Below are 13,044 nucleotides of genomic sequence, written 5' to 3'. Positions count from 1 at the left end.
ATCTCTACCCTACAGGATAAACAGCAGTGCATTTGGGCATCTCCAAATACTTTAAGGTACATATCATTACAAAACACTTAGGAGGCAGGAAGAGCTATTTGAGAATTAGCACTCAGGGACAGCAAGGGACTTTTCCAGCTCCAGCTCCAGACCTGAGTAGTTTGCTGTCTCTCCTGTCCTTGGTCCGGAGGCCCCACTGCTACACTCCTCTCCTTCCTGATGTTGTATTTGACTAGCAGCATTTCCTGTTAAGTTTTACCCACAAAAGCCCTTCCCCATTGCTGTCAGCCTGTCTCTAAATTCCACTACTTTTTGTGACCTGGCCCATTTGACACTACAGCACCAGTGATGCTGTTTCTTGACATCAGGCTACAGCACAAAATAAATCTCCAAAGTTATTCAGAGCAGCACAGAGACTTCAGCAAAACAGGATAGTGGTGGAAGAGTCTTGTCCCAAAGGAAAAACTCATAAAGGACCTGTTGGAGAGAGCTCCACACCGTGAAGGAGAGTTTCTGTGCAGCACTGCCAGACATTGCACAGAATGACACCACAATCTTGCCTCTGGGGTCCTTGGTGAGGGCTGTACTTCACAAACCAGTTTTGACATCCATTAGAAACCCTGATCCCGATTTCTCCTGAGCATCCACTCCAATTGCATTTAGAGCTGCGAGCCAGAAAGCTGCATTTTCCAAATGCTGATTCCTATCGTTGGCACAGAGTCCTCAGGCCTTGCTACAAACAGATGCAGACACAAAGCAAAACTTCCCAGATGGGATTGGGTCTGGGCTTCTCCCTAGACACACCAGCACCCTCCAGGATGTGGAATGCAGTGGAAGACAGAGCTCAACATAAAACAGTACACACACACACATCCCTGACACCATGCTGACTTTTTAGCACAGAGGTTGCTAATTCCCCACGCTAAGAACAACCTTAGGAGCTAACATGAATTATGCGTCTCATTCTGAGTGCATCAAAGAGCAGACAGCCTTTTTAAAGGAGTCAAGATCACCTCAGCTGTGCTTTTGTTATCTAGCCCAAGGTTAAGGATTTGGCCTTGGGCTAACAATTGGCTCAGAAAACCAGGATCATGTAATGAGAGTTCCAGGAAGAGAGAAAAACCAAAGCTTGGTAGAGGCACACTCTTCAAAGTGTCCCAGTACTTGACCTTCTTTTTTTCCCCTCCCCTCCCTCCGAGATGCATGAGGTAAAGAAGAGAGGAATGGAGCCTGACACCCTGAAGGAAGTACTCCCATTGAGAGGAGCTGCAAGGACCTTCCCAGATTCTCCCCAGACACTCAGGCTCATGGAGAAAGGCCTGACAACAAACTTTGCTCACCACTGAGATGGAAAAGCAGGCAATAACCCCTGAGCGGCTCAGGGCTCAAGAAGAGACAGCTCTTGAAAAGGGCAACACTGTGATTATTTTCTTTGCCATGAAACAAAAACTAAGCTGCTCCTATTTCAAAATTAAATGGAACCCTCAAAAACAGGCTCAGACCCTCTAGCAGGCCCAAGCTGCAACAGCCATCTGCCAGCAGCATGGCCTGCTGGGTTATAGGGGGCTCTTTGCAAAATACTCCATTTTTTAAAAATGTATTTCTGTTGGTTGGGATTTTCTTTCTCAGAGCCTGCACACAGGAGAGTCACAGGCCATTTTCTCCATTTTTGCTGCTCACAAAAGGCAGAAGGCTCCACCCAGCACCATTTTCCCAGGGCTTGGTCCCTCTCTGCAAGGAGCTGGCAGTGGGCATGCACCAGTAACCCAGCAGGTGTGCAGGAGCTCTCTCTAAATGACTCTGCCCTCTAGGGTACATTTGGGTTATATTTTCAAAGATGAAAATCTTTTCATCTACAAACCTGGGAGACTTCTTTGCCCAACACGTCAAGAAGCAGTTAACCATTAACTATTTCTAAAACAAAAAATAACACAAAAGGAAAAAAAAAAATCACCAGACCAGGAAATATGAATCAATTAGTCTTTGATCCTCCCCTCAGTAATAACATCTAGAGAACCTGGGTTGCTGCTAATCCTAAACAACTGAAAATGTTGATGGACTTTAAAAGTACTAGTGGTTAAGCACAGGAGAATTTCAATTCCATTCCCTTCTGATCTTTGAGTCTCAAGGTGCCACTCTGAGGCCTCTCCCCAGAGAATGTGGGGAAATTTTCTTTTTAAGAATCTCAGGCTCTGTGGTGTCCTTATGAGATTCCAGCAAGGGAAGATTCAAAGTAATCCTGCTGTAAGTCTGGACACTGAGAGCAGTAAAATGACAACATATTTGTCATTTGAACAACAGGAATAAAAGAGTAAGAATAATACCAGTGTTTGCAGAATAAAACCACTCATTTTTTTCACTTAAAGTTATTAGGCCCACCTTTCATTTACAGTGCCAGGGCTAGGAAAAAATATTTCATGTGCATTAGGACTCGGTCTAATAGCAACAGACTGTGACATCAAAAGTGCCTTCCTTCTACCATTATGACGTCAACTAGAAAATCAGGATTCTTCATGAAAAGGACCAAAAAAAGCTGGACTCAAAGTGAGGAATTGCTTTTAAGTAATTTGTAATTAAGTAATTGCTTTTTTCATTCAAAGGAAGAGAGAAACTACAAGCAGGAGAAAAAGTTGCGTTAGAACCACCCTTAAAATAGAATCGTTTAAGACAACAAGCCAGAGTGATGCTTCTAAGAAATAATACAAACTCTGTCTCTCTTCCTAATGAGTCAATAACTCCCTTGGTCTATGAAGCCCCACATGAAGTTATCAATAAATCCTGAGAAAAAATGCAAAACTCAAGTTTGTCATGGATTGAATCATTGTTTGTGGCCGTAAAGCAGAGGCAGCCACGGGCAGATCGCCCTTCTCCCTTCCTCCTCCCATCTCCACTGGCCTTGCAATTAAGCTTCAATATGCCTGGGAGTAGATTATTGATGTGGAAACAGCTATTTCCATCAGCCGCAGACATTCTACACTTTTGAAGTCTGTGGTTACAGAGTCATTATTCCATACAACACTTTCCCATCACTAGGGTGTGCAGGATGCCATAAAAAGTGGTTTGTGCAAGTTCCAAGCTACAGGAGTTATGTCAATGGTTACCTTAAATACATTCTTTTTTAAACGTGGTCACCCTGCCTCCTGAGGAGTTGCTCTAATGAAAACAACTGGATTGTCTGAGAACAAGCTCAGTAGAGCTGTGCTGATTTGCAGATCTGGTTGATATTTCCATCTTTTAATCTGCATATTGTTTCCAGGAAGATGATGATGATGATGATAGTAATAATAGCAGTAGTAGTAGCAATAAAAAATAATAATAATAATTTGCTTCTGTTTGCAGTGAAACACTGCTGGAGTTGAAGGCTTTGTTTTAATGAGACACACTGAATGAAACAGTGTCCTGCAGTGCAAGAAGTACATGTCAGCCTTGGCATTATGAGCCAAGCTACAGTATAACACCCATAATTTTCTTGGTGATCTCCCAGAAAAACCTTCTTAATTTAATCTCTAATGGGATTATCAGCCTCATTAAATTGTAAATCTTCCTCAGTCCAGCTGTTGTGGGAACCTAAACTTTCAAAACATTATCAATTTGCTGCTCTGCTCTCCCTATCTGAAGTCCCCTTTGAAACTTTTAACACTTCCCTACCTCCCCTGTCTTTTTTTCAAACTAACCCTGCTGATCTGCTCCCTTCCACTGCAGACCTTGCCCAGTGCCTCTGGACTAATTTCTGTGGGGGCAGCCAAGCATATTTTTTAGAAGGCCCTGCAAGAACAAGCTGTGAAGAGCAAACCCACCTCTCCTGAGCCAAGAACCAGGCTGCCCACTGCAAATTCCCTGCCCCTGGAGAGGCACCAGTGCTCAGCCTCTGCTCCTCTGGGGTGGGCAACACAAGACCAGGCAGGTTTTCCAGCTGAGTGCCTTCACAGCACTGTGGAAACATGGATGGAAAGGAGCCCTGGCCCTCATCTTTCTGGCAAGTTCCATCCCCAGTCCCTGCTGTTACGGGGTGTCCCTGCTGTGCCCAGTGGGGCATACCTTCAGACCAGTCCCAAAGTAAGATTCCTGCTGAAGGCTAGGACTAAGTCCTCTCTGCAAAGGACACAGAACCAGGACAAAGCCAATGTAGCTGCTTTTCTAAGTGACCATTTCACAGGGCTCGTGGACAGAAGGTTGCTAAATCCTGGAGGGCACTGACAGGCAACAAGATTCCAAAAAAGGAAACTCCACCTTAGGAAGCCATTACTGTTTGTTGCAAGCAAGGCTCTCAGGAACACAGGTAATGAAGGATTAGTACTGGAGAGACAGGAAAGTAGTAATCTTAAAATGCTTTTAGAATTCTTTTTGTGCCTAAGCAAGGCAAAAGCAGTAACCGTGTGTGTGCCTGCTTTCTCACACACCTGCAAAACCTCTTTGGAGAAATAAACAAAAAAAGAAATTGGAGTACAGCAAAGTCATATTCTGAAGGAGCTAGGATTTTTTTCCTTGTACACAGTAGTCTAACAAAACAAACCACTGTTGCTTGTATCCAGCACCCTCCTTAGTGCACTAACATGTACAATCCAAGTGTCCTTCTGAACCCAGCTTCTTGCTCCCTTTCCTATGTAACTAAAAAACAAAGTGGTTTGTGCCCGTAGCAATCTTTAAAAATCCATTTAATGCCTTTGGCTTTTTTGTTATTATTTTCAGCAGCTTAAGTCAACTGGGAACAAGATTTGTGGTTCTTCTGTTTTAAGATCACATATCGAGTTCTCATAGCAGCAGTCTGCCCTCCCAAAAGGGCTTGCCTTGATATAAAGGAGAAACTAAACATTCCATATCCATAATTAGATAAATAATACTTCAGGCAAGATATGGCACCTTTAAAAGTGCCTTTTCAGGCTTGGATTTTACTCTGCTTGTTACTACAGAAACCATCTAGCAACCAGAATCTAACACAGACTCCACCCAAAACAGAGAAAAACAATATAGACAGAGTAGGTTTTTCCGCCACCCCCCCCCCCTTTTTTTTCTCCCTTTGACCCCCCCTCCACCTTTTTCTTTTTGTGAAAGGGTGGGTGAATGCTAAGGAAAAGTATCTTACTGTGCAAAGGATAGGAGCATTTTGCATGCAGCTGAAACAGTAAAGCTCTGATTACAGATGGCAGCAATGAAAGCAGCAATGAGTAATGAGCAATGAGAAATGCGTAATGCGGGATGAGGATATAATTTCCACACATCGGCTAAAGAAAGGTTTACACTCTTAAGCAATAAAAACAAACCATTAAGCCAGACCTGCACTGTCAGGAAGTATAAAACAGTTCTTGAAACTCTGCAGTTACTATACAAAAGGTTTTGTTTCATAAACTTTTGTTTCCTGATCTTCATAAAACATTAACATCAAGCTGCCATATGGCAATTAGCTGCCTCCTGAAATCAATAAAAACCTCCCCAAAAATCAGCAACTGAGGAATAATCATTCAATGAAACAGCTCAATAACTATCCTCTTCTAATAGCGTAGCAAAGTGGGTCTGATACAAACCCAGTGCGGATGAGCTCCTCCTCCACGCTGAGAGTACAACAAGTCATGTTCCTCTCTGAGCCTCAGGGGTGGGGTGTGAGCCTCACCTGCCTGGCAGGGGAGCAGGGATGTGGCCCCCCAAACCCTGCACGGGCAGGGCAGGGGTCCCCAGCTGGCTGTGGTGAGCCCAGGGGAGCCAGCAGAGCAGCCCCTGCTTGCTGGCAATGGCCACTGCTCTCGGGAGAGCTTACCTCCACTGAAGATCCTCCTCTACATGCTGCTGACCTCAGAAGTCCAACTGAATTTTGCGCAAAAATTATCAAGCCACTCGACAAAGCTGCTACTGAGTCTCAAAAGGACAAGGAGACATGCTGATCACATTTGTGTTTAGAGAGATGCTTATCTGAAATGCACAAAGGGTGACATTATCTATCACAATCTCTGCCTATATAGATCATATAAGTGCCTAGAAGCAAAATATTTAGGAGCTATAAGGTAACAAAGGCAGTTTTGCCTTTAAAACATTTTGCTTTTTCGCCTCTTAAGAGGAAAAAAAGCTCTTTTCTCCTTGTAGAGCACTATAATATTCATAAGTACTAAAGAACTAAAGTAAGTACTAGTGTGCTGTGCTAACAGCGTAGCTTTAGTATTTAGCATTATTTAGCAGACTATCAAAAGATGCCAGAAAGCCCAAACCTATCAGAAAGGCTGTCTGTTCATCAACTCTATCTAAAAGACTTCAGGAACCCAACTGATCTCTAGGAGAACTTCCTACTACTCATCTGTGAAAGTTTGTTCTGTTTCTTTTACTTTAAGTCCTAAACAAAGTCTTTAGGGCAGCACTCTCACGCCTCCAACCTAGGGAGTGAGGTGAAGGTTAGGGCTTTAAAGGTACATTACAAAACCAGTTCTGCAGAAATTTATTGATGTGTGGGGCTTGACACCTGCATATTTCCTCCTCAAAATCAGTATGGAACTGATGATTCTGTGGCTAACACTAAGCAGTTACAGAAATGCTTACAAGAGTGGGTCTTAGCAAGTTTGCAGTGATCCATTGGCCTCCCAGTACATTTGACTAAGGATGTAATTCCTTGTCAAGCACAGGAGGTTTGCCTGCACAAGGAATGTGGCACCCTGCCATCAGCCAGCTCCTGCTCATGCAGAGACAAGTGCTGTAGCCAATTTTTTGGCAACAAAATGAGCATCAATGCGTTCTCATGCCTTACAGGAGAAGTAAAGCAGTCACCATTCTGTAAAGAGCCTCCCTCAGTCTGGTCACACATGAAGGAGCTGTGAGACTTCAGCTTTACAGCATCGGAGCTGAGGGTCTGACTAGAAGTGCTGTGGGTTCTTCACAATTTCACAGGGTTGGGATCACACCTTTCATGCTCATCGTTAAATTTTCAGCACTTGTCAGCTTCCTCAGCCTTAGGTTTTACAGTACAGTAACACAGCTCTGACTTGACTGCCCAGCCACACACCATGAACACCAAATCCTCGCTGAACCTCCACTGCAGCCCTGACAACCTTGCCAAACAACAGCCACAAACTCATCCAGCACCAGGAGAGCTAGCAAGAAGCAAAAGGCAAACCAAACTCCTACAAACATGATACTTCATCCCTAAAAACATCAGCCACCAAAACAGCACCAGTGTTTTGAAAAAGCACCTGGAGATGTCCCCTCAGCCAGCCCACAGGCTGCTGTGCAATAACAGCATGGCCAACACCAGCAACCTCTCAAAGTTAAGCAGAGCCCAACTGCAGGGTGGTGGATAGTTCTCTGACAGCTGCTAAAAACGCTGCTGGTACAAACAAATACATCAGTTTTATCTCACCATGGAGCCTTACAGCCCAAGATATTTTTGAGCCCACAAGAAAAAAACCAGAAGGAGCCAACAGGTAATTAGTTTCACTCCTATCCTCTGTACCCCCTTTCTTTTTGTGATGAACAGCAGTAAAGGATTGTTCTACAAGAGGACCTGTAAGACATCACCAAGTTAGCCTTTCTGATCAAGTCATCTAGTTAGTACCATTGCTGCAACCCAGATAATTTTGGTAAAAAAGGAGGAGTTTGAGGAGGGCCAGGAAAAAAAGAGGGGTTCATTAACAAAACATCAGGAGGCCCAAATCAGAGATTCCCACAGCTGACTTAGAGAGGTCCCTGCAGGACACATCGCACACATGGCTTCAGGAAGCGCAGCCACAGTTCACCAAATGCAGAACTGGATCGCCAACAGAGCGGGAGGGGATGACCAAGAAGCCCATTTAAGCTCCTTTCTGCTCTCCTGTTCCAGCACAACTTCCCCACAACACCCCCATGCTCTGCCTGGGCTGGAACATGCAACAGGCACAACCAGTATCAGCTGTAATGCTCTGTTTGCCTACTGCAAATCCCACTTTTCCCCTTACAGGAAGGACTTAAAAACCAGTAAGATGATGCAAGCACAAGTTATGATGACTGCACAAGTGAACCATTTTTTCTTACAGACTGGACTTCTCAGAAAGAATTATCAGAATTCTATGGTTTATTATCTGAAATAGATGTAAACATTTGGGAAGAAAAAAAAAAAAAAGGTTTCCAACACAAAACCCTGGAAATGAAGAGAGGCTAATCTGCCAAACAGCAAAACCATCAGCTGAGGTTAGAGAGGAGGCTGCATATGACAACAGCTTGCTGCATGTAGGGCAAAAATTGCAGATTAATTTCACTGTAACACTCCACAGAAGTGAGCTCTCATCTGAGGTGAGGAAGTATGCAAGGCTTTTCCAACTGTTAAAGACAAGGGCCGGTACAAATTAGGTAAGTATTCCTCTTTAGCATAGATAATCACAAAAAAAAGGATGACATTTTCATTTTTATTATTTCATATTTGGCCAGGACTTTTAAAGGAAGGACTTTTAAAGGAAACATCAAACATTCACTTTTCTGTAGGTCTAGAAAGGATTCAGTCTTCCCCCACCCCCACCTCCCATAGGATTTCTATTGGCCCTTATATTCACACTGCAAATTACTTGGGAATAGCAGTATTTATACTAGATCAGCAACGTCTGGTTCTTATCCAAATGTTCCACCTAAAGAGGATGCCAGTTCTCATGGATTGGACAGCCCACCCTGCAGCATTCCTGAGAATTGTACAATATAATCTTGAAAGTCAGCAGAGTGGATTATCCACTTTTTTCTGGACTTGAACTTGTGACCTTAACAGTAGCACAGCAGAAAGCAAATGTGCTATGCACTTTGCCATAGTAACCTTCCATGTATTCTTTTCAACTTAAATACACACAATTGAAACAGCTACAATTTTGGAAAATTATGTACAAACCCTATATTTTTTTCTTTTTTGATTACATATAAATACAAATTAGCTATTCTTCTAAAAAGTGGTTATAATAGTAAATAAATACAAAATAAGAATCTGACCATTATACTTCATGTGCTGGGGTTAAACCCATATAAAATGTACAACTAAAATACATTTAAAATCTTTAAAGGAATATTTCTCTGATTAAAATATTTGTTTTCCCAACTTTTTCGTAGACATAAATATATTTTCAAAATAGTTGTGTTTTTTTTTCTTTCCATTTCATTACATAAATAAAGTCTTCATTGGGAAATATTAAAGTGTCAGCTATTTTTTTTTTTTTGCATTTGTCTAATATATTTGCTGTGTTAGCGGCACCCACAACCCTCCACAACCATATCTTGATAGTTCTTTAATACAACTTTTTCATTTTCATCAAGGTAGAGCATGGAAATAGCACTCAGTTCTGTCGGCACACAGCAAGCCTTGGGGATTTTGGAATTCACTGAATTGACCAAAGTCTGAACAATGGCATGGTTTGTTGAGTTTAGGTGATCTGCCAGCGGGAAGGGACATTCCCCATGGCAGTAAAAGGCACTATACCCCGGCGGGGCCACAATCCAGTCATTCCACCCCACATCATTGAAGTCCACATATAACGGATGCCTTTTGCAACTGTATTTGTGGCGTTTACGCTGTTTGTGTTTCGCTTGACGCTTTTCTCTTTTATGGAGCGGGTGTCCCTTGCCATCATGCCCAAACGTCACTAACAATGGCCTGAGCTGAGACCAGCTATCTTCATCCTGATGTAAAGACCTGCTAATCCTAACGTGCCTCTTGGAGGCACTGTTCTCTTTGTCCAAGTGAACCACCTCTACCACAAACCCATGATTAGGTTGTCCATGTGCAATCCACCTCAAAACAGCTGGCGTTACATCAAAACTTTCCCATTTACTTGCATTATGATGCACCAACCTGGTGTCCAAAAGTCTTGTGACAGGGTCCTTAGAGGTGGCTGTGGCTGGCTTTATAATTTCATAAATATTGATACGGTGATGGTAGCTGCTGTTGTTCTCAAAGGCTCCGTGCACCTGTTTCCGAAAAATCTGGAGTTCAGCAGAGGTGATAGACTCCTCACTGGGGATGGAAGTTAAATTAAAGAAGAAACGCCGTGCTGTTTTCCCACTCGTTTCTGGCAGTTCTTCCAAAACTTCTAATTTGATTAAACAGGGAAAATAAAGAGAAAAAAGGAAAAAAATCAGAAACTGAGACAAATGATCAAAACCCTTCAGACTGTCTGCTGATAGCAGCTTTCAAACAACAGCTACCACATGTGACACGCAAGGCCCGAAAGAGTTTTAGGCAGAAAATACTGTGTCCCCTGTTAGTTTGTTTGTGCAAGCATGCATAGCATGAAGTTAAAAATGCTTCATTCATTTTACACATTGGATTGGATCCTGGTGGCCTTTGCCATCAGGTAGTTATCATTAGAAGCAAGAACTATACAGCATTAATTTGGACTTCAAGGACATGAATGAAAAACTCAAGCACCGGGGAATTATTAAAACTGGTGGAGGACTTTGGATAACTGTTGCATTTCTGATTTTTTCTAAGAATACAGCTCTAACATCAAACCCTTAAGCTCCATTCTGAAAAATATTACTCTGCAATTTAGGTGACCTAAAAATCTTAATGTATGAATTTTTGTGTGTTTAATCACACACCAATCACATATCAGCATCCACAACTGTACTGTACAAAGCATGCCCCAGTATTTACCCAAAAGGGCCATAAAGAGCAGCAGGAAGATTCAACTGCTGAAATAAGGGTGGATGGAAAAGAGCTAATGAAACAAAGTCACCTCCAAAGAAGAAGTTCATAAAACCACTAAAACCAAAACATTCAAGGAGTCACTAAATTCTGGGCTATTCCCACCTTTGAGTGACAAGAGAATGGAGCTTCAGAAGGAGTACAATATACCTAGGGTTGCTAAGTACATTATTGCTACAGACAATAAGAAGTTAAGTATTTCCCAAAATAAAACTCTCTTATGGTTTTCAACTTTGGTGCTAAACACACTGAAGGGGAAAAAAAAAAAAAAGAAAAAAAAAGACCTTCTAAGGGGGAGCCAAACCTGCTATTAGCAATTTTTAGTGGTGTAACCATTCTCCTTTCAATCCAGTACAAATTTTTGTATGAGGTAAATCTCAGCCTTATGGCATTTCAGGACCAGGCCAGTATTTGCTAATATGCAAATATTTTTGAATGGTCACAAGACAAACTTCTGCTCTCAAGAAATTACTAATGCAGTGAGAACTCAGGGGGAAAATGGGAGTCACACTGATTTTCTACCAAAATTTTAAAAAATTCTAACACTGATTTTTTAACAGAATCTGCTTTTGCCGTAATCGTATGATGATTTCAAACTGTAGATTTTTACATTTGCCTAATCCTTATCAACTTTACCTTTTCAACTCCTCTCTCGCTCAGCCACTTGCCCACAATCCTTGGGTTTAATGTGAATGACCGTGTGTGGCTTTTCCCCATTAACCAGGTTTTTACTTCCCATGTAGGGAAAGGTGGATGAGGAGAGGTTAGATTTCACCATTCATCTTCCTCACGATAAGGCTTTCCACTAAACAGCACATCCACTTCTCAGAGGCCGCTGCCTTTTGGAAACTTAAAAACTAATTAATATCTTTTCTTGACACAGTTTCACTCTAAAACCAGTGGGAAAATGAGCATTCATTAATTTAGCAGCGGGGCCACTGCATGGCAGCACCGGAGAGCCGCAGCCAGGAGCAATTACAATCTGGGGAAACCTTCCCAAAAAAGCACGTGAGCGACACGCGCCCCGCCGGCTCCGCGGGCCCGGGTAATGCCACGGCCGCTGCTCCGGCCAGGGGAGCCGGGAAACGCCCCCGACTGCGGAGCGAGGGTCTGCCCGGAGAACCGCTGCCTCGGGGGCGGCAGGCGGGGAGGTGCCGCAGAGGCGCTGCCGGAGGCCTCGCAGGTGAGAGCCAAGCGCGCCACGGGGCTTTGGGCAGCCCGAAGGGTCGGGCTGCAGCGCTCTTCGACGGCAGCGCCCAGGATGTCGCGAACTGATTGTTTCACTGATCTCTCACGGGGATTAGACAGGGATTAGAAACCTCCGCAGCGGCCCGGCTCAACCGCGCGTTAGGGAGCCTTCCCTGCTTTCTAGCCGCGCAGGACAGCGGCGACCTGTGGGAACGCTTAACGCGGAGTCGCGCTGGTTTAGCGGGAAAAGTCAATAAACCGGGAGCAGCCCGGCGGACGGAGAGGGAGGAGAAGGAGTTGGCAAAGCAAGAGCTCCGCGGCAGAGCCCGTCGGGAAGCGCACCCGGCCGGGAGATGCACTGCGCGAACCCCGCGGTACCGGCGGCAGGAATCCGCCCCCCGCTCCTCCTCCGGCCCTGCCCTCCCCTCCGCTCCCGCAGTCCGCGGAGCCCCCGCCCGCCCGTACCTTCGTGGTGGAAGCTGCGGACGGTGTTGGCGCGGCTGGCCGCCCGCTCCAGCGGGAAGCCCAGCGCCGCCGGCTGCCCCAGCTGCTGCCCCGCGTGCAGGCGGTAGAGGTCCAACATGTAGGGCGGGATGACGACGTCCTTGCCGGGGCTGGGCCGCCGCTTCAGCCCGAACATGTGGAGCAGGCGCAGCTCGAACTCGCTGAGCAGGTCCTCGGGGCGCTGCGCGGCCGAGGCGGCGCGGCCCGGCTCGCTGAAGCGCCGCCGACCCACCTCCGGCATGAGCCCGGCCGCGCCGCCCAGCAGCGCCTGGCAGAGCAGCAGCGCCAGGAGCGAGCGGGTCACGGCAACCATGATCAACCTGCGCGGAGGAGGAGGCGATGGGAGCCAGTCAGCGCGGACACCGCGCCGGGGGAGGGGGGGGTACGGGCGGGGACGGTCCGCAGGTGGCACCCACCCCGGCGCCGGGCCATGGCCGGCGGAGCCCCCGCCGCGGACCGGCCGGCGGAGCCCCCCGAGGGGCCGCTTCAGGTGCGCGGCGGCACCGAAATCCCCGTGGCAGGAGATCAAAGGGAGCGAGGCGGGACGGGGAGCTGAGCGGGGCGCTCCGCAACAAAGGAGCGCGGAGGTGAAGGGGAGGAGGGGACGCGGCCGGGGGCACCGCCGGGGCTGGGGCGCAGGTGTGCGCCGGGCCGGGCCTCCCGCCGCCGCGGCCGGCACCGCTCACCGGGAAGGGAAGGGGAGGTGCTGCTTCTGCCCA

At 45.8% G+C, this 13,044-nt stretch overlaps 1 protein-coding gene across 1 annotated transcript; it reads right to left on the bottom strand.

Annotated features, from left to right (window-relative positions):
* Window positions 1–9,158: 9,158 nt before the first annotated feature.
* BMP2 (bone morphogenetic protein 2) lies at window positions 9,159–12,638 on the bottom strand (the record flags this gene model as incomplete). Its single annotated transcript, XM_084202292.1, has 2 exons — window positions 9,159–10,016; window positions 12,287–12,638. The coding sequence occupies 2 exons, from the start codon at window positions 12,636–12,638 to the stop codon at window positions 9,172–9,174; spliced, it is 1,197 nt and encodes a 398-aa protein (XP_084058418.1). The 3' UTR covers window positions 9,159–9,171.
* Between the last annotated feature and the right edge of the window lie 406 nt (window positions 12,639–13,044).

The sequence above is a fragment of the Fringilla coelebs genome, assembly GCF_963513975.1.
Source record: "Fringilla coelebs genome assembly, chromosome: 3".
Taxonomy (NCBI): Eukaryota; Metazoa; Chordata; class Aves; order Passeriformes; family Fringillidae; genus Fringilla; species Fringilla coelebs.
Note: the sequence above shows the minus strand (reverse complement) of the source record. Positions and strands in the feature narration are given on the sequence as shown.